Source organism: Pavona decussata, unplaced genomic scaffold (assembly GCF_977016875.1).
Source record: "Pavona decussata unplaced genomic scaffold, jaPavDecu1.1 SCAFFOLD_174, whole genome shotgun sequence".
Classification (NCBI taxonomy): Eukaryota; Metazoa; Cnidaria; class Anthozoa; order Scleractinia; family Agariciidae; genus Pavona; species Pavona decussata.
Genome location: NW_028145585.1, coordinates 420868 through 447691, shown reverse-complemented (window position 1 = coordinate 447691; position 26824 = coordinate 420868). Strand labels below are relative to the sequence as shown.

General features: G+C 37.9%; 1 protein-coding gene, 2 long non-coding RNA genes and 1 pseudogene across 7 annotated transcripts in view; 1 reads left to right on the top strand and 3 right to left on the bottom strand.

Moving 5' to 3' along the window:
- Nucleotides 1-2790: 2790 nt before the first annotated feature.
- On the bottom strand, nucleotides 2791-6285 carry LOC146463827 (uncharacterized). 3 transcript variants are annotated; one of them, XR_014856793.1, is made up of 3 exons: nucleotides 6264-6285; nucleotides 5150-5225; nucleotides 2791-3316 (listed from the first exon to the last, which is right to left on the bottom strand). It is a non-coding gene; the product is annotated as an uncharacterized LOC146463827 (long non-coding RNA). The 3 variants fall into 3 exon arrangements; XR_014856792.1 differs by lacking the exon at nucleotides 6264-6285 and adding an exon at nucleotides 5754-5868; XR_014856791.1 differs by lacking the exon at nucleotides 6264-6285 and adding an exon at nucleotides 5754-5872 and having other exon boundaries at nucleotides 2795-3316; nucleotides 5150-5233.
- Nucleotides 6286-7097: 812 nt separating this feature from the next.
- LOC146463826 (uncharacterized) lies at nucleotides 7098-9834 on the top strand. The gene is made up of 3 exons (XR_014856804.1): nucleotides 7098-7216; nucleotides 7731-7814; nucleotides 9150-9834. It is a non-coding gene; the product is annotated as an uncharacterized LOC146463826 (long non-coding RNA).
- A 2218-nt stretch (nucleotides 9835-12052) lies between these two features.
- The window catches only part of LOC146463824 (A disintegrin and metalloproteinase with thrombospondin motifs 6-like), a 37950-nt gene continuing 23178 nt past the window's right edge, over nucleotides 12053-26824 (bottom strand). For 2 of the 3 annotated variants that reach the window (XM_085083971.1, XM_085083973.1), the window contains exons 27-37: nucleotides 26310-26396; nucleotides 25673-25723; nucleotides 24715-24771; nucleotides 23344-23487; nucleotides 22876-22926; nucleotides 18148-18201; nucleotides 17458-17514; nucleotides 16487-16549; nucleotides 15300-15380; nucleotides 14833-14976; nucleotides 12053-13616 (exon numbers count right to left, since the gene is read on the bottom strand). In XM_085083971.1, the coding sequence (XP_084940097.1) occupies nucleotides 13474-13616; nucleotides 14833-14976; nucleotides 15300-15380; nucleotides 16487-16549; nucleotides 17458-17514; nucleotides 18148-18201; nucleotides 22876-22926; nucleotides 23344-23487; nucleotides 24715-24771; nucleotides 25673-25723; nucleotides 26310-26396 (932 nt within the window). In that variant the 3' untranslated portion in view covers nucleotides 12053-13473. The remainder of the gene's footprint in view (nucleotides 13617-14832; nucleotides 14977-15299; nucleotides 15381-16486; nucleotides 16550-17457; nucleotides 17515-18147; nucleotides 18202-22875; nucleotides 22927-23343; nucleotides 23488-24714; nucleotides 24772-25672; nucleotides 25724-26309; nucleotides 26397-26824) is intronic. The other variant, XM_085083972.1, reaches the window with a different exon arrangement.
- LOC146463825 (uncharacterized) lies at nucleotides 18633-21723 on the bottom strand (annotated as a pseudogene).

The following is a 26824-nucleotide window of genomic DNA, read 5'->3' as shown; positions in this document are numbered from 1 at the left end:
ACATATGACTCAACAATCATAGCATTCATCTGTCTTAGCTTGAAACTGACCACCTTACCTTTAAGGCAGTTAATATTCAAGGAGATAACTGACCTGTCCTTCAGAGCAGTAAAACGTTCTGGGAAATTTTTCTGTGGATTTCCTTACGCGGGCTCAAGTCATCCGTAAATGAGATGAAAACGCTGAACGCTGCTGTTCGGGAGTCACTTGTCACCCTATGTGCAAAAATACGTTTTTCCGTCTACGTTTTGTCCAATTTCATTGAACTCAGTGTAAGGGACCATGTCACACGTAGTGCATGCGTAGTATTTTGTAATTGTTGCACCAACTTTTTTCAAAGTCTTCGTCTGTATTCCATCGGGTTAAAATCTCAGTCATCCTTTGTGAAAATTTGCTATATTTACATGCGAACCTTCCTCATCGTTCGTGGAACCTTTCTGCTAAGTTATTTTAGAGGCTGATGGTTCTTGGAGATTTTTTTGTGCTCAAATACGTGGATATATCATTTCTTCGCAAAGCAGCCATTGAACTGGCAGTGGCTGTGAAAAGATTTACAACATTAACGCCACGAAACGCAAGTTTCGGCATCATATATTTTGGCTAGATTCCTTCTTGTATACAGTCATTTCAACTAACGTTGTCGGGTTCAAAGCATGAAGCTATAAGACAAGACCGAAAGTTTACGTGGGACTTTTATGAATAAATTCATCAAAATTAGTCATGCCTGGAGAAAACAATAGGTTGTAATTAGCAGTACAATGACCTGCACGTGCAGGGATGATTTTGATGAAATTATTCATACAAATAATCCCACAACACATTGCAGTCTTGTCTTTTAGCTTGATTTTAATCCGACAACGTTAGTTGAAATAGCTGTATCTTGAATCTCAACAAAGATAAACTCGATTGTTTGCTCATAGTTTCAACCCGTTTTTTAGCGTACTCAGAGAGTTACCACTTCACATGGTGTTGGCAAAATTCTCAGTCCGATTTTCTACCATATTCAATGAAATTTGGCAAAGAATAGATGGTAAAATGTACGTTTACCACAAAAGGCGCTAGCTGAATCCAGAATGGAAGCATTTTCACTTGAGCCCGCAAACGGATATGCGCAGAAGGATTGCACAGAATGCTTTCCGCTCTAAAGGACAAGTCAGTTGTCTCTTTGAATATTAACTACTTTGAAAGTAAGGTGGTCAGTCTCAGGCTAAGGCAGATGAATGCTGTGATTGTTGAGTCATGTGTTTTCAGTTCCAAGAAAACTACAGAGACCATCAAATCTGATTTACAAATCTGATCATACACTACCATTCTCCTAACCCTCAGTTTTTAACAAGTTCAGAATTGTCACCAGGCGCAATGACAAAAGGGACTATTTGTGAAGTTTCAGTTACTAAAGATATTTTTCCTGCCATCAGTTGACTTCTGGGGCTTGTAATATTGTTACAAAAGTTGTGTAATCGGTTTATTCAATGGATTTAAGCTGTAGATAACCCTTCGATTTCGATAAACTTGTTTATCTCCCTTACAAATCCTGGCAAAGAAAAATAGTTTCTTATACAAAAACAATCACTTCAATTTTGTTGGTCAAAATTCTGGATTTTAATTGTGAGAAACTTCTGACAAAAAGTTATTGTGTATATGTTTTCTTTGATTTACATTTGTTTGCTTTTTTACTAGATTTCTCTAGTGCTAAACCATTTTGTATTAGAAGTACAACATTTCTGCCAATGGTTACACCATGACAACCTCTGAAAAATATAAGAAGCTATTAAGAACCTAATCAGCCTGAATTGTGAAAAACTACCCTAAAATATAAGAACCTGTTCAGCCTGACCTCGAAAATTCTAGGGTCTTATATGCGGGTTTTTACTGTAATGCGTCTTTTTGGGAACGATTTCCAGAGAAATTAATGTTCAACATTCCATTGACATGTCGGACATTACAAAGAGAAATTCTTTCTCGGAAACACTGTTCACGCGTGACGTGAATTGACTGTAAGCTTAACGGGATAACCGAGCTTTCCGTGCAGAATATATACCAATCAGAGAATCCGAATAGTACTAGAAGAATATGACGTCTTCGGCAAATTGAACTTTTATTTTAGCAGAAATTGTTTGTTGTTGCTGTTGGTGTTACTTACGAAAGTCGAATGAATATCTCTTTTGCATTTTTGGACTGACGTACCAATCCTACTTCCTGGCCAGATTTAATTTTTTTCTGTCAACTTTTGATTCTCAAGCTTTTATTTGCAAGGTTCACAATATAATCTGGTGCCAAGAAACAAGGGGTTAAGTTCTAAAAATTTTATTAGTTAGTGTTGATTGACTTAGAAAATCCCTTTTTAAAATAAAGAGAAATCACTTTTCTTCCCATAACGGTCATCTTTTTAGCCCCCATTAGTGTTCCTTTATTGGGATTTGTTTACTTTTTGTGCAATTTTGGCGCTTTCTTGACGTTTTGGGAAAATTCAGAAATCCAAGATGGCGGATCCAAAGATGGCCGCCATTTGGCAATCGTGACCTAATTATGACGTCATATCACGTCATCACTTTGCTATGAAAAATTCAACGGAGATATACTTAGACGTACTAAGTGTCCTCTAAGTCTCATTGTTATAGCTTTTATACTTGGGAAGTTATGACAGGGAGAGGGGGAGGGGGGGGGGGGGAGGGAGCAATCAGGCCCCTCCTCGGCCCCAGAAGGCAAAAAAGAGCCCGTTCTAGGTAGGGTTATTGGTGTTTTTTCAGCAAATTTGTAATTTGTGATTGAAATTTATATTTCGACGCCGATAAGTTAGTTTAGAAAAATTACAGACAGGCTTTTATGAATTACTAAACATTGACTTCGTACAAGAATTTTTAAATCAATGAGTGGTACGTACAACTTAAATGGCGAAAAAAACGTGGCAGGAGTCCAACATGTGGAATAAAACGAAAAATCAATTCATCCTCGTTCTGAAATAATTGCTTACAATTTATTTCGATCAATGCACTTTTGTTTATAACATAAATAATACCAGTAAGATCGGTAACAATTTTAGACAGAAAAGCCAATAATTAAATCAAGTTTACAATTTCCATTGTCAAAATTGTGGTTTCTCTCTCATTTTTAATCTTATTTTTTTGACGAAACATTCTCCTTTCTTTATTGTTCGTCTGTCAATTCCTCATCAAAGACAGCTGATGGAGAAATCAATTCAGCGCTTCTTGGAGAAGTAGTCTCATCCGCACTCTGTGATGCTACCGGATGGTCATTTTTCTTTCTACTCATTCTCCTTCGAAAACCTGCACGGACGCTATTAACAAATGTTTCACTGAAAAATACAAATTAACATTTTCTATAACTGTTTTAAATATTGCATTTTTTGCCATTTGCACGGGAAAAACGAGATTGTGATCATCGTTGAATGATGGCAAGATTTCTTTAAACTCCATACCAACCGAAAGAAACGGTGCTTTCCATGTTTCATTATATTACCGCGCGACTAGTACTTCCGGCTGAAAACGGGAGAAATGACAAATGGTAGAGACGTTTCCGACGTTCCTTTCCGAACTGGAAAAAGAAGGGTAACTCGATATGTAAATACCCTGAAAATTGAGGATGGATTTTTACGGGAATTTTGTGTTCCATTTGGTTTTCAACCAAAATTCTCGGACTTTTCGTGCAAATGGTAAGCACACTAACAAATATAGCAGCTAAATTGATTTAGCATACCTCAGTGACCGACTATCGCGTAACGCTCAATCTGATTGGCTACACGGGTGCCGATTATCGATCGATAGACGGCAGTTTGTCAGAGCGCGCGCGATTTAGCGTGCATCATTGCACAAACATATCAAAATTTATGAAATAAAAAGATTTTTTTGCCTCATAGATCGATCACTGAGGTATGCTAAAACAATTAGACTGCTCGCTCTCGGTTTCCATCGCCTTTGATAGTTGGCTCGGGGCTTCGCCTCTCGCCAACTATCAGCCGATAGAAACCTCGAGCTCGCCGTCTAATTGTTAATTAGTCAGATAAATAAAATTGACTTCGCAAAATAGTTAACCCTTTGGAAGGTAAATTTTTATCGTTCCCGTGATTAATGGACTAAGAAAGAATAATTGGCTCTACTCCAATAGACCAGTGGAAGTCATCTACAGCTAGTTGCATTGTTGACCAGGCTTTGCCAATGAAGTCTATTTGGATTTGGAAATAGCAACTACAATTAATGGACACAGGTTTCTTGCTTTTCCCTTTCACAATGCCCATCCCCTTGAGAAAAAACCGATGGTTTTTTTCCACTTGTTTTAACATTCTCCTCGTCTTCCCTATGGGCATGAAACAAAGACAGCAGGGAATATTCATACTTAGTGAAACAGCCATATTTTCACATAGGATCTCTATGATGACCTGTTATATCAAAAAAAAGTACAAAGTTAACAAGTTAACGTGTAAATGCAAGATGCAACGTACTATGTGAAAATATGGTTCACCGGCGAGGATTCGAAGCTTGGTCTCCTGCGTGATAACCACTACACTACAGGGGAACCCTACAGTGACAGCGGACGAGATAGCACAGCTTATTCTTATTAGATCAGTAAGATCACGAGGTCGCTCAATCAACCCGGAGAGTCCCCATCTGCCCCTGGGTCTCCGAATATGTTTGTATTTGCTTTTTTGGGCTCAGTCTGAAACCACCGAGAAATGATGTTCTGTCCCAGTTTAGCCTCAGTACAAAACCCCGAAAAAATTGTTTGCGCGTTCCGAGAATGGCTACCACCCAAACCCAATGTCAGTTGGTCTGCAACTGTCATGTCATTTTCCTGGGCAGATATGCTTCAGGGCCCGGTTGTTCGAATGCCGATTAACGTTAATCCCCGATTAAAAGTTAATCGAGGTTTTCACCTCGCTCGATAAAGTGTTTTAAAAGCTGATAATAAGCGAAAGGTAGAGTCCAAGTAAAAACTGATGAGCAAAAGTCTTTTGAAACTGAAATCAAACTTCATGTTAACCCAGGGTTAGTTTAATTGGGCTTTGAACAACTGTGCCCAGGATATTTTTTACTTGTTTTTACTGTCAGCCATATTAGTATTACAATACACCATTAGAAGGCCACATTCAGTTAATTCAAGTGAGTTAAATGATATACAGTGTCTGACTGACCTGTTATCGATCAACAGAGAAGCAATAACGAACATGACAAAAATCGCGGTCCAAAACTTGTTCATCATGTTAGTGCCTGCAAGACTAGACAAAAAACATTTCACAGTGTAACGGATTTACAAGTTTCATTTTTTACTCTCCATCTAGAACAAAACAACAACAAAAAAACCCGACGCTTTTCAGGATATTTAACCGTAGCGAGCGAAACAGCAACTGCAAGGAGTTTAAAAACTCGTAAATATTACATCTCAGTGCTTCCTAAGAAAGCAGGGACAAGAAAAAAAAAACATATTTCGGTGGATTGGTTTGGTATTTTCAGGCTGCATTACACCGTGTGTATCTACAGTAGAAATTATTTGAATAAACGGCAATACTCTGCCATAATGTCTTGTGATCTTTCTCTAGTGGCTCTAAGGGAAATTAGTGAACAATGGCTTTACAAAAGCATCAGCAAATTTTACACGTTTCTTTAAAAAGATCAAAAATTTTGATTTCTGGAAAGAGTTCAACAAAGAGGCCAGGGTAAGGTCCCAAAGCGCGGTGAATTATATCTAGCATTTTTTGAAAGATTAGCCTTGACCAATTTTCACACATCAAAACTTACCTCGAAGAGGATGTTTCCTGTTAGGAGACTAGCAGTGCATGGTCAGATTTTTAATGAGTGATGGTTCTTTTTCTTGAAACTGAAAACACATGACTCAACAAGCATGGCATTCATCTGTCTTAGCTTGAGACTGACCACCTTTCGTTCAAAGCAGTTAATATTCAAGGAGACAACTGACCGGTCCTTCATAGCCGAAAAACGTTCTGCGCAAGTTCTCTGCGCTCATCCTTTCACGGGATCAAGTGATCCGTGAATGAGCTGAAAACGATGACGTTGCCTTTCCTGTTAAAAATACATTTTGCGAGCTATGTTTTGCCCAATTTTTTCGAATTTCTTACTGAAAGTCGGTCCCGTTAGAAGAGTGTCGGTGTATGATCAGATTTTTAATGAGTGATGGTTCTTTTCTTGAAACTGAAAATATATGACTCAACAATTATAGCATTCATCTGTCTTAGCTTGAAACTGACCACCTTACGTTTAAAGCAGTTAATATTCAAGGAGAGAACTGACGTGTCCTTTAGAGCAGAAAAACGTTCTGGGAAATTTTTGTGCGGATTTCCTTTCGCGGGCTCAAGTCATCCGTAAATGAGCTGAAAACTCTGAACGCTGCTGTTCGGGAGTCACTTGTCAACGGTTTGTCCAATTTCATTGAACTCAGTGTTTTAAAGGGACTATGTCACACGTAGCGCATGCGTAATATTTTGAAATTGTTGCGCTAACTTTTTTCAAAGTCGTCGTCTGTATTCCATCGGGTTAAAATCTCAGTCATCCTTTGTGAAAATTTGCTATATTTACATGCAAACCTTCCTCATCGTTCGTGGAACCTTTCTGCTAAGTTATTTTAGAGGCTGTTGGTTCTTGGAGATTTTTTGTGCTCAAATACGTGGATATATCATTTCTTCGCAACGCGGCCATCGAACTGGCAGCGGCTGTGAAAAGATTTACAACATTATCGCCACGAAACGCAAGTTTCGGCATCATAGAATTTGGCTAGATTCCTTCTTGTATATCTTGAATCTCAACAAAGACAAACTCGATTGTTTGCTCATTGTTTCAACCCGTTTTTTAACGGACTCAGAGAGTTATTACTTCACATGGTGTTGGCAAAATGCTCAGTCCAACTTTCTAGCATATTTAATGAAATTTGACCAAGCGTAGATGGTAAAATGTACGTTTACCACTCAAGGCGCTAGCTGAATCCAGAATGGCAGCATTTTCACTTGAGCCGGCGAACGGATATGCGCAGAAGTATTGCACAGAACGCTTTCCGCTCTTACGGACAAGTCAGTTATCTCCTCAAATATTAACGACTTTGAAGGTAAGGTGGTCAGTCTCAAACTAAGACAGATGAATGGTGTGATTGTTGAGTCATGTGTTTTTAGTTTCAAGAAAAGACCATCAAATCTGATTTAAAAATCTGATCATACACTACCACTCTCCTAACAGGAAACATCTTCTAAGAGGTAAGATCTCGCATAAGAAAAACAGTGAGGGCTAATCTTTCAAAAACTTGTTATAATTCACCGCGATTTTGCGCCTTGTCCTTTCTTCTTTGTTGCATCTTTTCCAGTTATCAAAACTTTTGAATATTTTAAAGGAAAGTGTAATATTGTTGATGCTACTGTTGGTCAACCCTTACTCACTAATTTCCTGTAGAGCCATTAGAAAAAGATCAGCAGATATTGTGGAAGGGTATTGCGGTTTCCTGACTGAATTTCAACACACGGTGCAATTTATCCTGATCAATACCAAACCAATCCACTGAAATATGCTTTTTTTCTTTTCTCTGCTTTCTTGGACAGTACTGAGATAATGTAATATTTGTAAGTTTTCAGTAAACTCCTTGTAGTTGCTGATTCGCTCTCTTTAAATATCTTGAAACTCGTCAGTCGGGAGTTTTTGTTGTTGTTTTTTGCTAAAAGGAATCTGAAAACTGAAACTAATAAATCCGTTGCACTGTAAATGTTTTGTGTTTAGTCTTGCAGGCACCAACAAGATGAACAAGTTTTGGGCCGTGATTCTTGTCATGTTGGTCATTGCTTCGCTGTTGATCGATGACAGGTCAGTCAAACACTGTATACCATTTAACTCACTTAAATTAACTAAAAGTGGACATCTAACGGTGTATTATGATACTTATACGGCTGACAGTAAAAATGAGTGAAAAATGTCTCGAAACATATCTGCTCAGGGAAATGAGATGACAGTTGCAGACCAAATGACATTGATTTTGGGCAGTATAGCCATTCTCGGAACGCACAAACAAAATTTATACTGAGGCTGACATGGACAGAACATCATTGTTCGGTGATTTGAGGCTGAACCCACAAGAGCAAGTTAAAAAACAAACAAGCCATCCTAGGGCACCCAGGAGCAGATAGGGGAACCAGGAAAAAGTTGAAACAGGTGGAAAAATTGTCGAACTATTTTCCCGGGAAAGATATTGTGAAAGGGAAATTTGCCATATTTATTAGTGGTTTAAAGTTTGTTTACTGTTATGAAGTGGATTTCATAATTTAATAACTTATTGAGTTGAGTCATTTTAGTTGCATGACTCAAGAACTTGTGACCGTCATGTTGATGTTATGATTCAAGGTCTAGGTTATCCTATACAAATGTTTTGTAGTTTATAAGTGTTGTCGTCTAGTTGATTGATTATTTTGGTCTTTTAACAACAGCTCTCGAAATAGATATGCCTGGCAATTCTTGCTGACCTTGGCTTGGACCACCGTGAAATTTCCAGTTGTTAGTTTGTTGTCTTTAAACTGTCCTTTCCCCCTGAGTTTTTCATTGGATACCTGGGCCCAATTGTTCAAAGCCTGATTAAGCTAATTCTGGTTTAACGTGAGCTTTGATACGAGTTTAATTAAAATAAATTAAGATTCTCCCGAAAAGATTTTTGTCCCTCAATCTGGCCTTAGAATTTTCTAAGCCTTAAGCTTGAAATTAGCCTTTTAAACCATTTTAAAAGAGCGAGACGAAAGCCTCAATTAACTTTTAATCGTGGATTAGCATTAATCGGCTTTCGAACAACAGGGCCCAGTTATTTATTTGAATGTGTGGTCTTGTAGGTTTATTTTGGTTTTCTTAGTTGAGTAGTAAACCAGCAGAACTCTGAAAGTTCCTTCGGTCAGTTATGACCTAAACACGTGTACAAATCAGAATATTTACCGAGTTAGTACCTAATTCCCAGCGGGCCCCAATCAGCGAAAGTCGCGCGGTAATGTATCATGGAAAGCGTCCTCTCTTTCGGTTAGTATGCTGTTTTAAGAAATCTTACCGTTGTTCAAAGGTGATAACAATCGGGTATTGTTATTTCGTGCAAATGACATAAAATCCAATATTTAAAGCAGTTGTACAAAATTCCGTCAATTAATGATTATTTGTATTTTTCAGTGAAGCTGAGCGTCGTCGAAAGAAAAGCCGGAGAGGGTCGAAGAACGACCTGCCAATAGCATCACAGAGTGCAGATAAGACTACTTCTGCAAGAAGCGCTAAATTGATTTCTCCATCAGCTGTCTTTGATGAAGAATTAACAGACGAACAATTAAGAAAAGATGATTTTTATCCAAAAATATAAGTTTGAAAGCGAGAGAAACCAAAAGCTTGAGAATGAAAATTGTGATGTTGATGTAATTAATGGCTGTTTTCCCTAAAATTGTTACTGTCATTTTACTGAAATTGTTTATGTTATAAACAACAGTGCATTGAAATAAAAGAGTAGGGAATTATTTCAGACCAAGGATGAATTCCTTTTTCGTTTTATTCTACATGTTGGACTCCCGCCAAGTTTTTCTGGCCACTTAAGTTGTACCACTGGTTAAAAAGCTTTTCTATGAAGTAAATGTTTATTAATTTATAAAAGGTCTGTCGTTAATTTTTCTAGACTGACTAACATCGCCAACATATGAATTTCAATCACAAATTACAAACTTTATAAAATAGTGGCACCAGATTATATTGTGGTAAATACGTTTTATTAACCTTGGAACTGAAAGTATTATCGCAAGCAATCAACTCAGCACACTTTCTTTCATTAAATTCACCGTACACTAATCACTCGTTTCGTGCAGGAGGACAAGGCCTGTCCCAAAACGATTCTTTGAAATAAATAGACATAAATAAAGTTAAAACTAATTAAATACAATGAAATGAACATGAAAACCGAAAATAAACGTACCTTATCGGTGATTTAACAGAACAAAAAAAACAAAACAAAACAAAACCACAGCGAGACGACGACAAAGTCCTACAAGTGATACTACTAAATTAAAATGCAAAACAATGGCAACCGACATAAATTAAATAAAAGTTTTGAAAAAAGATTTCATAACTAGCGGTAACAGAAAGCTTGAGAAAGTTGAGTGAAAAAAAATCTAACTAAGAATTGATAAGGAATAGTACTTCAGTCCAGACATTCAAAAATGTTATTCATTGGACTTTTGCAAGTAACAGCAACAGCACTTAAAATAAAAGTTAAATTTGAAGAAGACACCATATTGTCCTAGTACTCCTAGTACTGGGCGCCTAACGGATTAGTATAAATTCGTCACGGAAAAGTCGGCTATCCCTTTAAACTTGTTAATATTAACTACTTCCAACTTCAGGTTTATGTCTTGAGGTGCCATACAATAATGTTAAAAGGAAGGTGGATGCAATGGTTTATCCACGTGCTGTATTTATTTATTTTTGCGTTTCCATTTTCTGACAAAAACTCCTGTCAAAAATTAGTTGTCATGATAACATTAAAGTAAATGAACGAAAACAGACCACATCAAATTGTAGCCAGATAAATTTCTGAAAACGTCACGACGCTTCATGGCGTTTTCTCAGCTATAAAAAAAGAGTCGTGTTGTTAAGGTTCAAAATCGCCACGGGCAGAATTCGCCTACTAATTTTCTTTCATAGCTTAAACGCCGTTCCTACCGATTCACATTTGTCTGTTTATATACCGAACCAGCCGTGAACTGCTACTAAAAATAAGTCACGGGAAAAAATTCAGGGAAATGAATGGAATGTTCAAAACACGAATGGACGCTTTCTGGCACAGCTAAGTCCCTCCAATTTTTTTTCTTAAAAGCCTTTTCCTAGGGCCAAACGGAAGCGATGTTTTATGAAAATTATTTGACATCGGATTTTCCATACAAACACTGTTATTTCAAGCCTGTCTGCCTACTCGTCAAAATGGCGTTGATAACCGTGATAAGGCCTATTCCGTATGGCTATTTTTCCTTATTTTTACGAATTCGAAATACCGGAAAGCATATCATAAGCAGGCCACCAAGGCTCGAATTGGTTCCAATGACGTCATTTGGGGGAAAAGGAAAAATTCAAGCTGGCGGATCCAATACGGCGCTTCTCTAACTAAAACTACCTAAACGTCACATTACGTGAATATCTACCACCAAGGAGAAGCGACTAGTAATCCGGGGATCCTCGGTTCAAGTCCCGCTCTGACTGCTAGTTAGAGTTGTTCCTCGGTAGCCCCGCTCCCCGAGTTCAACACTGGTGCCAAGCATCAGCTGGTTCTCCTCCTGCCAGTTGGGATTTTCAACCCGTTTTGTTTCTTTGGACTCCTTGTTTCTGATTATTTGAGTGAAGTGCATGTCAAAATACTTCACTGTAGATAAGCGCACTTTAACTATAAACAGCACATTGATTTTTTGCATCTTGTAGAGGACACAATGATAATGCGGTTATTTGTATTTCAAAGCTTGTCGGACCTATTTCTGTGATGCTAAAGGAATTCTTTTTATGTTTCCCCCAACCACGAAATGCAACAGTTGAGTGGTGGGTTCGGGGAGGGGGTGGCGCTGATGGTTTATGTGAGGATTCAATTCCATCCATTCCTTTCTCAGCGCACGTTGAAACCGGTTCTATTTAAGGTAAGGATTTTTATTCCAGAGGTCCTCTATGAAGCCAACAGCTGGAAATTCTGGCAATTTTCCGTGTCCAAGGGAAATGCTCTTTCCGTCTCGGCCAAGAAGCCTGGAAGAAGCTCGTTTTCAGTCGAAAACTTCCAAGAAACATGCTACGCCGGACGACGCAATGATGGCGCAAGAAAACGACAAAATGGGAATGGCAAATTTCTGAAGTAAAACCGGTTTGGAACCGATTGGAACGAAAAAAGTGGAGTACCTCTAAGGGTTGTCCGTTTGTTCCGAAAAATTTGCTTTTGATCCGCGCCTCCATTTGCAATTCAATCGATTGAACCGAACATTTCGGCTAAATGGAAAACCCCTCAGGTTTTTAGGAAAATCCGGGTTATAAATACAAAGGAAAAACTTGTACAAGGTGCATTTCAATTGGTATGCTATAAAAATGGTTTTATTTTTTTAATCACCTTTCTGTTTATGAAAACTAGCTTAATTGACAGGCACTGAAGGTTATTTATATAATATTAAATGAATACATTACATGGTATAAAATAAATCTTTTCGTAAGTGCTCTAGCTATATAGTGTCGCTTTATATTAATGATTACGCTCTTGGACAAATTGGTACCTTTAAAATTGAAAAAAAAAAAGAGTTTTGTTGCATGGATCTCTGAAAGGTTGATAGATCTTCGTGGTGATTTAGAAATTAAATGCATGATTAAAAACATCAAATTTTCATAAGTTACAGTCGCTCATATCGAGACAACAAGGCCAAATATTTCCATAGTGTCACCCGGTGGTAGGTACTCTTTCACGTTAATAAAACATGCTTACATCAAAATCATAATCATGCAGTCATGTAAAGAGATGATTAAAAGTTCCATCAGTTGAAAAACTGAATTAGTCTCTGTTGCACCGTCCAGGCCTTTCTACCTAATGGACGCAATTTATACGTCACTTTTAAGTCACAGGGTATGAGGTATCAACAGTGACAAAATCATTATTTACCACTCTCAACTTGTTTTCAGGACATCGCTGGTTATATCCAACGACCGTAATTATCTTTATTGCTATATGCTTGGCCACCAACTTCTAAAATGGCTGTTCAGGTACAATCCGCGAGAACGTTTTAATTTTATCTCCAGCGTCCTCGACAAGTACTTTACTCATCATCCGCGCAAATCGCTTGAATGGTGACCAGTCAGGGTTTTAAACTCAATGTCATGGACGGGATAACATTTTGTTCGTGTGATAAGTATTAAGCACGAATTAAAATCTATAATCTACTCATTACGAGTTGTGATATATATTACAGCGAATGATTTATCACAAGCAAGAAAATATCTCTTTGTCATCATTGAACACTTCAAAAGCCAAAGGTAAATGGCAAAATATACAGTGAAATAACACAATAATTACATAGTCAAGGAGAAGTAGACATTACTTTGAGAAGTAATGCATAAATCTTTTTTGGCCTTTCTTTTATTTTTTATTTTCTCTTGTTTTGGGGTGAAAGAGGAGTTGCTGGCGAGGGCCCGAAAACGCGATTATGCAATCTCGGTATAATCAAAGGGCAAATCACAAATTTTCTTCAGAATACAAAAAAACAACTTTCCCAATTAAGTAGCAATGATGTGACAATTTTACATTATGCATACACAATAATTGTGAAGAATTGCTTTGGTTTGCTGCTCTTTCGAGCGAAGAGGCTTAGAAAAGCAACTCAGTGCTGTCTCATTTAATTTGTTTTGCTGCACACTGAATGATGGAAGGAGAAAAATAAACCGCGTGTGGGTATATATGTAAAGTAATGTTTTTGTTTCCAAGTGGGATGTTACACGGGATTTATTCCACGCTGCTAAGTTGATGACAGTAATGTCTTCCTGCCATATCCAAACAACACACTCCTCCAGTCCCACAATCCCCTGAGTCTTTACATGATTTGAATGCTGTATAATATGGATTTCTCAAAGGACAGACCGCTGACACTAAAAAAACAAAAGAAGGAAATGAAGAGTATTAAATAGCATCGACTGGCTACAGCTCTAAGGAGTAAATTTTGTTCTTGATAGAGTGCTTTAATGACGGTGCCTACTAATACCGAGGTATTTTTGCGCGGTTTATGATTATGCGTGAAAAGCAGATCTTAGCCAGGGCTATTGGAATCCAAAAAAAAGACTTGGGGGTAACCACGCATTTTTTAGAGATAATTAAGCAATAATTATTCTAAAAAACGGTAAACTACAAAGCAATATTTGTCGTTTTATTTCCAAATTATAGCTTTATTATCTCTGAAAAACGCATGGTTACCCCCAATTTTCTTTCCGGATACCAAGAGCACTTGTTAAGTTCTGCTTTCTCCGCATAGTTTTAAACCGCGCAAAAATATCCCTGTACTGGTAGGCACCACCCATAGGAAACTCAAGTATCTCGAGATGCACAGAACGTCAGTAACAAAAGTAGGCACCGTCCATAATTTCGACTTCAAGTTGTTTCAAGCAATGGGTAAATGAAAATTTAAAACTTATTATTATTATTATTATCATTATTATTATTATTATTATTATTATTATTATTATTATTATTGTTGTTGTTGTTGCTGTTATTAGTTAATTATTATTAGTTGAGCAGCGCATAGTTAATAAAAGGCAATGGTTGTAAATTTTGTTCTTGATAGAGTGCTTTAATTTCGACTTCACGTTTTTTCAAGCAACGGGTAATTGAAAATTCAAAAATTATTATTATTATTATTATTATTATTATTATTATTATTATTATTATCATTAGTTAATTATTATTATTAGTTGAGCAGCGTATAGTGAATAAAAGGCAAAGGTTGGGAAGACTGATAAGGGTCTTTGTTATATGCTATTGTCAACATTTTTGGCCTTGACCATGCACAAACCACAAAAGATTTTGAGATGTGTTGGAGCAGGGCTGACCAATAGAGACGTTCCTGTTAATATATTCAGCCGAACATTAAAGCAAAGGATTGTACACGATTACGGCCCCTCCAACATAAATAACAACACCATTGTTGTCATGGTAAGGTTTTATAACCTGTCCCTAAATTAATTTTGATCAGCGTAATGGAGAATAGGGAAGTCGGCTTAAGATATGGCAATAATTAACATCACGCACAGGCAGTGGCAGTGTTATTAATTTACTGTTTTTGTCTTGTTGCTGTTGTCTCCTAAGTCTTACCTCGAGGAACGCACATCTTTTTACCATATTCGCATTTTGTTTCACAACACTTCATTCCGCTCTCAAAGCAATCGTCATCATTACTGCATGGAAACGAGTAAAGCAAGCTGAGACAGGTTAGGGATTGGACTGGAGCACAGGATCCTGCAGGGAAAAAATTATTAAACTTTACAAGTAACCGCCAGTTAATTTATCTTCGAAAAACAGGTTACATTCTCTTTTATGGTTTCTGTATTTGATTGTTTGACTCTTCTAACTTTCACAAAATGGTATACAAACTGAAAATAGGTCTGTGTTAGTTGACATATTATTCAAGCCTGTGAATTTGTTTCTTTACATAGTAGAATTTAAGGACTCTTAGTATAGTGTAGACTCCCGAGGTAGGAGTTTTATAAACACTGTAAATAGTAGAGAAAGCAAATGCATCAGTGAAAGCAAAAAACCGCTTGTTATTAATTGATTTTTACCTTGATTAAGTATGGGTTTTATGTTTCCCATAAATCCATTTCCTTCTTTTTCTATGGTAGATGAAAGATCATTGGACTCTGCTATAAAGGAATGAAACTAGTTTAGCTTAGTGGTATAGTTTGGGGTTATAATTATGGCAAATGAAATAGTGTTTTGATAGAATGTTTCCAAATTGATTGTGATTTATTTCCTCAATTTCTGCTTTCTTTTCAGTTCCTTTAAGCTATCAGCTCTAAAAAACACATTATAACTTCCTCGGATCTTCTCAGTAAAGGACCCATCATGTTTTCAGTCGTAATTGCGGAGAAATTTCGATCTAGGGACACAAGACAAATATTGTTTTAATCCTTAATTCAAAGAATTCTTGGTTTTCACATGACGTCATAAAAAACTGAAATTCATAACTAAACACAATTTTGGGTTTTTTTCTTCATCACATATACGAAAATCTAAATTTCCATCGGCTTGCTTGTTTTCAGCATGATAGCATTCTTTGTCTTGAAAATAGAGCAGTTTGAATTTTAGATTTTTACGCAGTGCGTGACAGAAGGATTGCTGCTCTAAACATGTCACGTACATGAAAATATCTATTCGCCTCGTGTTTTTTTTTTAGGTCTGATCAGCTAACATGCAATAGAAGCGTTAATGTCAATGCGTGAAAGTTCAGTAGAGAGAAGAAAGGCTTTGAAATAGCCAAGGTTAACTCCAGATGTTTTTGCTGGTTTCCGGCCGCCATGTTGGTGCCCATCAGACGGGGCACCAACATGGCGTCCCATACTAAACTCTGTAATTTTCCGTGGTACATTTTCTCGAATAATTCGATAAGGAGATATCGCACAGCCCTGTGGTTTTCACACGTTGTTTATGTATCACTCTTCTACAACATATCAATTTCTTGACTTAATCTATTGAATGGTTGAGGATTTTATTTTTTCACTTGCGTGACGATGTGTGAGGTGAAAACCACCTATACGCAGCGAAATAAAGCTGGTCTCTCAGGCTACATTATTTAATCGTCTCTTTGTTGTTTTTACCGCAATTTGAAAATGTTCGCTTTTTATTTACCGAATCGAAGCCCTGGACAATTAATGCAATTTGTAGTCCTCAGTCAAGTACTTGAGAGGGACACCAAGGCAAATGAAATTCAAATGAAAGTCACTTTTCGGAACATATAAATTTTGCCCACCTGTTGAGTTATTCATAAATGCTTCCGTTGCATTAGCTTCAGTTTTATTCTTTGCACTGCTTGCTGTAAAAATGTGTATATAAAATTGTTATAAGGTGTCAAGGGTTTAGAAAGTAACCCTTTTATACTTAGTATTACTTATTTATTTCATATTTCATTGGTACGTAATTTGGCAGAAGCCGTAAAATAGAACGCCCACGAAAGAGCCCTGGAGAATGTTATTACTTTGAAGCTGCTCGAAAGTGCTCTGTCAAGTTGGAAAGAAACAAAGCGGCCTTTTATCATTTCAATTATAAGCAGAATGGTCGGTTATTAGCGCAAGCAGTGGATTAGAATTCCTACTAAATGTCCCGTCGCATGTTTGATATGTAGCGGTCACAATGGGTGGTGATAAAATGTTTCATTAAATGCATAGCCGGTGATGGATACGACCCATCATGTTTTCAGTAGCGATAACGTGTAGGCCATCCCTTTAAACTGGGTCTCATTGCCTCATTATATTGACCCAGTCTTTGTTGCCAAAGAAAGAAGACAGGTTTCGGATTCATTGGTTTTTGTTCTATTTTCTCGGTTGTTTCCGAGTTAAAAATTATTCGACTCTAACATCTAAGGGCGCTTTTTTTGGGACATATTCTGTGTATTCTGTTTCCCGGTAACGAAAAATATCTAAATGGCCAAAGTAAAAGAATCGAATTCTTAATTAATATTTTAGAAGACGAATATATTTAGATTGATATCTGCTAAAAGATTTCTATGTAGAAGACATTATCGATGCTCACCTGCAATTATTTATTTTACATTATTTATCAATTTGACAACCTTCTTTTTCTGGACCTTTGCTTCTTTCGTTTCCCTCTTAACGGACCAGCCAACCTACCCTCACGAGAGAGAAGGCAATGGGAAAGCGAAATATCTTATATGTTGGCCTATATCATATAGGTTATACGTTGATGCAAGAATGTCGTGCATACCATGTACGCTTATAGCTTCTGAAAGGGCTCCAGCAAGCGTCTGATTGCTTGAAGTATCTGGCAGCAATAATAAACAACAGCATTCATGAAATTAGTACGTGGTAAATGTGATGAGTTGACAGAGTTTATCATTTATTACTTACAATTCACCATAATAAATTTTACAAAGTAACTGGTCAACCAAATTAGTAAAACCAGCTTCGCTTCTCGGCCAATTGTTAATTTTTAGGACAACCTTTCAGCTTCAGGCATTATTCGCCGATATCCCAGGCTGGGTTGATTTACTAAATATACGCATCGCAGGACATTTGCAGTTTTCAGCGACCTAATTGGTCTCCTTCCTTAATGTACAGTTTATAACAGAGACAAAAGCCTGTCACTACTTTTCGTCGGAACTGCCTGCGTTTTCAAATGAAATTAAAGAAAGTTAATTTTTGTCTTGTTTTCCCCCATTTTCCTGTGTCTGGTTAATGGTATTTATTCCGTGGTTTATTTACAATACAAAACAATTATTTTACTAAACCTCATCATGTGTTAACTCATTTGCATAAACTGTGGAAAGGTATTACCTCTTCTTTTGCATACGTACATTCAGCGAACCTTTGTTGCGCGATGCAATAAGACTACTAGCATTTGTTTTACTGAATAACTGAAAGAAAGCAAAACCAAATATAACACAGGTTCATTTACCATTAAGCTGCGTTTCGTTAACGCCGTTTGATGCTGTCTGATTATCTATGTTTTCTGAAAACAACAAGGTGAAACAATTCGAAAAGTTTAAAATTGAAACTGAAAGGTGTATGCCTGTTTATGTGCGACAGTTTTAATGAAGGGAAAATTCAGCGGATTCAGTACCAGATGACATGATCGGATACCCTCAATTAAGGACACAAAACACAGCAAGGATGTGTATGCGTGGAATAGGTGTTCCTGACACGACAGAATGTTATAGTACCCAATGCGTTATAAACTTTGGTCCGTGACCTTTACTCTACTTAATTAACAACTCCTTACGAAAACGCAAACGTGTCTTACAGAAACGCAAATTTTACGCGCCTTTACTAAAAAGTGCAAAACAAAAATGGGATGTGTTCTTATCGTATCGTAATCATACCACGTCCTTATATTTTCAGCGCACGAGTTTACTCACTTACTGTACACGACCTGAGTAGTCCAGGCATTTTATTGTCAAACCTGATACTAACTGCAAAAGAAGCTTTCTCATCATTAACCGATTAGGATTAACCTGTAGTTAAATATACTAAAAGTCTCTAAAGTTTCATGGACGGGAACACCTCCAAATATGACCTACCATAAACTCACCCTCTGCGGTAGCATGGAAACGAGGCTCTAAATGGAAAGTTGCCGATTTCGCGTGATTTTATCTTTAGACATTGAGTAATTTTGGTCTAAACAACAAATATACTCTAAACAATAATATCAGTATTATTAAAAAAAAAACCACAAAAGTATCTCAAAAGAAGTATGTAATATATATCAGTAAGTATTAAGTATTATTAGGTCATTAAAATTGACAAAAATAGCGGTAAATGATCATTGAAACAATCACATTATTGTTCCACCATTAAAAAAAAAAACGACCCATGTCCTGAACACAGTCCCACATGAAGAGTGCATTTCAAGTGTTCAAATTTTTAAAACACGCTTTTTTAGCATTTCAAAGTAGTAAAACTCTTGCGTGTAAGTTCCACTTTTTTTGCTTCTCTAAACTTGCTATATACATTTACTTCACTCTTTTGAATTTTCACTGTCATAGTCAAGGGGGTTGGCAGAATTGGTGCACGACGACCATTTGCACTGGCCACAGGCAGAGGACACAGCATGTTGTTCTTGCAGCAGGTGCACCTTAAGGTGCTACAGTCCAAAGAACAGTTACATCTGATCAACTGCAGAATGGATTGTGGGGCAGGAGGCAAATCAGTCGTAATAGGGAGCATTTGATCGCCGCTGAATTTCCATCCCCAGTCCTCTAATGACATCTCTGCGCCCTCTCCTTGCCATTGCTTTACCTGTAGATACACGCGCAGGCTGTGATATCGGGCCGCTGCTGAACTTGGGGGTAGATTCTGTGGCTGTATGTGGGATGACTTTGTTGCAAGTTTCTCAAAGTATCGCTTATACCTCAGAGCATCGAGTCCATCTGAAGGCTGACCACCGAACAGTGAAACCAGTGCCTTCACCTGCAGTAACGATGTCGGACACAGCAAAGTGGGAACTGAATACGTTGGCTTGCTCTCTAAAGTACGGTACATCAACGAACTTCTTCAGCGCCGTTGCTTTGCCAACGCCATACAGGCGTGAAGTGGTGTCGCAGTCAGTAGCGGGAGACTCCTGCAAACCTCCTTACCAAGTTCATAAGCCAGACTAGCGTACGCGTGCCTCTTGCGTTTGCCTTAGATTCTGGTCTAAAGAAGAGATTACAGCCATCTTGGCGAGCATGGTAACACAAAAGGACCAACAAATCTGTATTATCTCCGACAAGAACCGTGGTCTTCTTTGGGGCAGACTCCACAGCTATTCTGACTATAAGAACATCGGCGTCGCCATCGGCATGGTGCGTAATGCAGCCCATCGTCTGAAGTGCTTGGCTCAGCATTTATAGGAACTGCTGTTTGTTCTTAGGATTAGATAAGAAGTTCTCCTTCTTCAATGTGACTGGCATACTTTCTGTAAAACTTACTGTTGGTACGACCCTCCCTGACACGCGCCTTTGCTGTGTTGTGTACTTTGTAGAAATTTCGTTGTAGCCATCAAAAACCACAATCACGCTCCCATACTTCCTACGCACGTACGTGCAATACAAATTACATACTTCTTTGTAAGTCTGCGACCCTCTCGGCCACGGAACCCGGCGGAGAAGTGTACCACCATCTAACACGTACTGGACATCTCCTTCTGGTTTAGTCTTGGCCGCTGGTGACAGCTTCGCACATAATGCATCTGCTAGGGCCGGCTTTTGTGGCTGCGTTAATGTGAATGGTGAGTCCAAGAGAGCAGTTGGATAGGTGCAGAGCTCGTACTGAAACAATTCTTTCAGTTGAGAGTTATCACAGGCAATGACCAGGCGCTGAAATAAAAGTTGAGGATCTACTCGGACGTGATCACTGTCGATTTTCACAGAGAACTTCGACGCCATAGTCACTGCCTGGGCGTCTCGTTTGAAGGAGTAATCAGGCGGCACGCATTCATCGAAGACAGTATCTCTTCCCCTACGCTCTTGGATAAATCAGCATTGACATTACTGTCCGCATTCACACCATTCATAATGTTCTTTAGACTATCGTCACAATCAGGAGTGAAAGGGTTTACGGCAGCCAATGCTCTGAGGACGGTTATTGTGTCCTTCATGTTTCTAGTCTGTCTTGATTTAGACATGTCCTTATTCTGCTCGCCTGAGTTAAACTGAATTCCTGTCAACTTCTGCATTCTGTTGTTGGTTTCAGCGCAGGCAGGCATAGATAATAGCCAAATCAGACATGGCTGCTCCATAACACCTCTCCCTCTCGTCAAGCCTCCGCTGGTATTCAGGCTTCTCATAAGCACCTGCTCTATGATAAGGTCTATCGATAAGCCAGCCCAAAACCGATCACTTCTTCGTTTAAATTCATTTTCAGGTAAATACAAAAGGCCAACATTATGACATAAGCATAATGTGATTTTATCTCGAGGCCCGTCATTGTTAAGTATTTAGGTGTGCCGTTGCATGGGGCAAGGAGCGTTGTCAATCATAAAACTTCAGCCAATCAAATGAGGTCAGATGCAATAACACCGAGAATATAGGCAAGATCAGTTTATCTCGTGGTCCTTCTCGCCTTCATTCCCATCGTGTTAACATCCGAACACAGATTTCCGGTACTGTGGAAGAATTAATTTTCCCGCCCCCTCCCCATGCTCCGGGCTTTCTTTTTAGGCCTTTGTTGCCTTTTAATACGTACTTGGGTCTTTGCCGATATTTAACCCCACCTTTGCTTAAGAGATTGCGTGATGTTTATCAGTTATATCGATGTTCTTGATGTCGGGTGAAATAAAAGCGTCACTTTGTGGCCAATTTATCCCACATTAGCAGACATCATTTTATCTCCCGTCAATCTCGTCAGCAAACTAGTGCGACGTCACGCAGAGCTTCGGGTCCCGTTTCAGTAGAGACACGCGGGTTTCGTGATAAAATTACTTTATTTAAGAAAAGATTTTCGTTCCAAGATTATCGCCTTTTTTACAGGGATTTTGCTTGATATTTTTAATCATTACTCAGAAGACACTCAGATGCACGTGTAAAATGGACCTTCTATCTACCATTTCACTGCCACATGTCTGGCTCAGACGTTTATTCCTGAAGATGTTTGTAATCTCCCTTTTTGGTTTTGCTTAACTTGATGCGATAATGATGGAGACGTTTCAGGATAGTTCCAAACAAAAACTGAGTTCCTGTTAAATTAATGTTGTTGATTCGAAAAAAAACCTGTATAATTGTTTCTGTAACAATATTTCAAGTTATATTCCAGGCCAAATACTGCTAAAGACGCGAAGCGATGCGTGCAAAATAGGCCAGTTTTTCGAATAACATTTATCTTGGAATTAAAGGGTCAAGTAAGGATTTTCTTGAATCGCAAAGTATTTATACCATTTCATTTTTTCTGACTCAAAAGTCTTCTATTTTGTTCAACTTCGCACCTTGCTTGTAAGACGTAATTCAACGCTAAATACTTCACCCAGGTAGCCGACTAGTGTGCGTGTTGTTTTTTTTTCAAAAACTCTGCGATTCTCTACTGATAAATCTTATTTAAGCTACATATATCTTATAATTACATGTTATTTGACTTACCTAACTAGAATCTCACCAAAATCATTCTTTTAGAGCTTGATCTTGCAGCATGCGTTGAACAACACATGCAAAACGACGAGTACTCCGTCTAGCCTCGTTTCTATGATGTACTCTAAAGGCTCACTATTAAACCTGTTTTTAGGCGACTTCCCCTACTCAGATTTTCTGAGACTTTTATATGTTATAGAGGACATGTGCCTGAGAAAGAAACCGTTTAAAAAGCTTCTTTTGCAGTTAGTTTGAGGTTTGGCTATTTTTTTTGTCATAAAATGCCTGGACTATGAGTAAGGGTCCCTTATTTGGATCATTTCATGCAGTGTAATCTGATGACGTACGCGCACAGCCTGACAAGCGACCATGACAAAGAAACTAACCTATAGTCAGTACATTCGTCTGCTCTCGAAATCTCTAGGGTGGTCAGTTTACCTCTGATCAACTCAGTTTACAAAACGAAATATTCGTTTCTACTCTCCCACCTACTTAGCACCACAGTTAGAAAAAAACTCCTTTATCTATATAATTCACTCCCATATGGTAAATTCTAAAGACAACATGCTTTTTTTCATATTTACTACCTTGTTCAGTCTCAGGAATGGTTTCCTTGGTGATATCAGCGTTTTGGTTACCTTATTAAAAAAATTAACAAAAGTATCCAGTTATTTTTATTTATTTATTCACCACGACATACATTCATAGAAAGTTACAGTAAATAATAGACTAAGATCTTACATAAGTTTACAGTGAATAATAATAGTAAAAGAAGAAGTAAGAAGCTCCGGTAGTAAGAAGCTGCGGTATATGATCATTTAACCCCGAAGACACAGAGATTGCTCATTAACGCGAAGAGGTTTCAAGACTGCAACATCGCTACAGGTTTTGCTGGGTGAAGAACTGTTCTAGTTCATTGTAAACAGAATCCAACTTTACCAAAAGGTCTCGGTAGCAGCAGACAAGAAGTAATTCTAATCCAACTTTCTATAACTAAAATGAAACTTTATATTTCTGAATGTCACGGGAATTATTTGTTCTAAATGACTTTTTACCTTCTGTTTTGTTCAAGTTTGTGTTTTCAAGAGTAGTTTTATCATCGTCGCCACTAATCGTCGAATTGTTAGCTGCGTTTTTGCTGCTTGACTCGCCAACTCCACTACCACTGCCACTTGAGTCACCGTTCAGTTGACTAAGAGCTATAAAAGGAATATTATACAATAGGCAAATCAAGTTATTATTTAAAGAGGCACTTTCGTGGAGATTTTGCTGTATTTCGGTCAAAATGCACGAAATCGCTCTAACAGCAATAAAGCTATTTCTACGAGGAATGGATAAACTGTTTTCCATCTTTAGAGATTTTCTCAAAATATAACGGAAGAATTTGAAAAAATTGGGCAATTTTTAATTTCAAGTTGCAACCCATTTCCATCCTAATCATCAGCAGCAAAAGTTAATTAATACCAGTTTATGTGCATTAGCGCCGGGATAATGGTTAACAAAACTGAACCGTTATTTAACATTTCCATTGGATACGTTTTGCATATATAAATTGAAACTAGAAATAGGTGACATTGCCCCTTTAAAGCCGCCGTTACACGTTGAAACTTTTAGCTGAAACTTGTGTGCAACGGCGAACGAGACCAGTTTCACGAAGTGGTGTTACACGGTGAAACTCTTTTTTTTTTCACCACTGCGACCGTTGCGAGCCGCTGCAGAAGTAGAAAGCGGTTCTACTTTTCGTGAAACTTGTCTCGCAACGGAAGTTCGAAAAAGTTTCACGAAACCGACCATGTTACACGGTGCAACGCCTGCTGAAACTTGTTTCCCAGCGCCGTTGCACACAAGTTTCAGCTAAAAGTTTCAACGTGTAACGGCGGCTTAAGACAGGTGCGTCGGAAGAACCACGGAATGCAGATGAAGAGTCCTCTTATTGTATTCCAAGGAATTCCCATGTCAAAATTTAGATTCATTTTTGGCAAAATCAACGAAAACTATTTCTTGAAGATCAAAGGTCATCAATAGATGACATTAATGCCCTTTCTGAGATCAGCTGTATTATTACAACCAAAGAAAACACAAGCTTCAGGCATAACATAAAATGTTCCACCGATGACCATCAATTCTTCCTCTTTGTAACAACTTCGTATCTATTTTAGTCCTTCAATGACGTCACAGTACTGAACTAACACCCGTTCTCCTTGTTGCGCGGAGGTGAACCAAAGAACCGCGAAAATTTGAAACTTTCGCGGGCCATAGAAAATTAAGAAAAAATGCCACGAAAAAATTGTTTTTCGCACAAGTAATCAGGGTAATTACGAGTTTTAATTTAGTAAAAGAAAAAAAAATTGGGGTTAGTTGCACTTTAATTCAAACCAATCGACATACTTCGTTTATCTACCAGGCAATGCTGTTCCATTACTTACCACTCTGTAGGCCACTTGTTGGTTTTGTTATAATATCGTCATCGATACTTCCTTTATCTGGAATAATTGAATAATTGTATTTTATTTAATCCAATGCCCGCTAGTACTGTTAAAATGATTAAGATGATGTTTAACTAACTAACTAACTAACTAACTAACTAACTAACTAACTAACTAACTAACTGGCTGACTGACTGACTGACTGACTGACTGACTGACTGACTGACTGACTGACTGATTGACTGACTGACTAATTAACTAACTTACAGAATATTGAACTTTGTTGGCTGTTACAGTATATGCGTTCGAAACTGTGACTTTCAGCGTAGTATGACAATTTTGCGCTCACATTTTTCCCGACGACGTTGTGTTAACTAATCATTTATCTCACAATTAGACTCGCTTTTTTTATTTAATATAATTTACATCAATTAAATTAAAGCAGTAAGTCTCCAAACGACAGTCCGGGAAGTCGCAGATCCCAATCTCCGCTGGGCCAACGAGCAGGGTCACTAAATAACTAGCACTGGCTGGATTATGCTGCCTAATATAATATTTTGCATCCTTTACTGAATAGTGGTACATGTAATGATGCTCTATCGATCCTGTGGAACTGTCTCGCTATAGTTCTGGGCCTAGTTGTTCAAAGCCCGATTAAGCTAATCCTGGGTTAACATGAACTTTGATTCGAGTTTAATTGCTAATCAATGAAGTCTCTTCAAAAAGATTTTTTGTTCCGCAGTTTTCACTCGTACTTTCCTTTACTACTAGTTTCAAATTAGCTTTCAAAAAAATTTTTAATACACGAGAAAAACTTTGATCGTGGATCGTGGATTAGAGTTAATCGGCTTTCAAACAACCGTGCCCTGGGTGATCCATAGATAGAAGGAAATAATGAACCTTTTCACCAGTAAAACAATACTGTGCTATCTTAACGTTTTTCGTGGTAACAAATTACCTTTCTCTCCGACGCCAGCATCTACATCATCTCCTCCTTCTTCCTTTGAGACTAGGCGGGGTAGAAAAACATGTTCGAGCCGATGATAAATAATTGTGCACCAATGCAACAAACGTGAAAAACAAGAAGCTTTAAGTAAGATAATCCTCAGTTAACAATGTTTTCGAACTCCTCTTTGACCTCAATAGTTCATAGTTTTAACCAGTAATTGAGAGCAGATTGTTCCATCTGATCCACTTAACCTACTCCAGAGCCACAGATTTAAAGTTGGATTTAAATTTATAGTACTTGAAACCTCTCCTATCTCAGTATTGAAAACCTCGTCCCATATTATACAAGTTGTTGCTGATATAATTCTAACTGCAAACAACTTTGAAGTAATCATGACTCGTGGCTTATCCCTTTGCATCATTGAACAAAATCAAATGAGCTAAGTAAGAAATTAATAATTGAAAATGAAAATAACAATAACAAATGATTCTTGTCACAACTAAGCATAATATGAATTAAAGGTGTATATTAATTAACATAGGCTTTCCGGAAAAAATAAATATCTTCAGCCTGGATTTAAATCTGTTTGCCGTAATACTTCAGTAGTTTTAGCTGCAATTAATGTTATCCTAATATTGGTTCCTACCTTCTTTGCTGTCTTGGTTTGATACTGGTAAAAAGTCCACTCCCATTTCTACTGGAATTCCAGTTTTAGAGGGCTTTGGTATATTTGCTGAAAATGTGTAATCCATAAATGTTACACCAAATTTGGAATTTTGACTGTCGGGCTAAATACTAAGAAGAAATTCCACAGAAAATTAGCGAAGAACAACAGAAAATCAGTTTACCAGTAATTATGAAAAATATCTTAATTGCCTAAAAACATCAATAAAAGACTTGAAAGTCATTAGGCTGATACATTTGTGGCCCTTGGGGAAATAAAAGAATGTATCTACTGATGATAGGCTGGAGTGGTTCGAAGCATTCAGGGCCACCAATCACAAATCTTGCCTGTGTATTGGCATTCGGAGAAGTAGACACCGTCCTTAAAATCAGAGCTTCTCGGACCATCCCGAGATGCACAGAGCGTATGCACAGTAACAAAAGGAGGCATCGTCCTTAAGGTGGGACTTATTCCAAACAGGCACCCTAATTCCATGG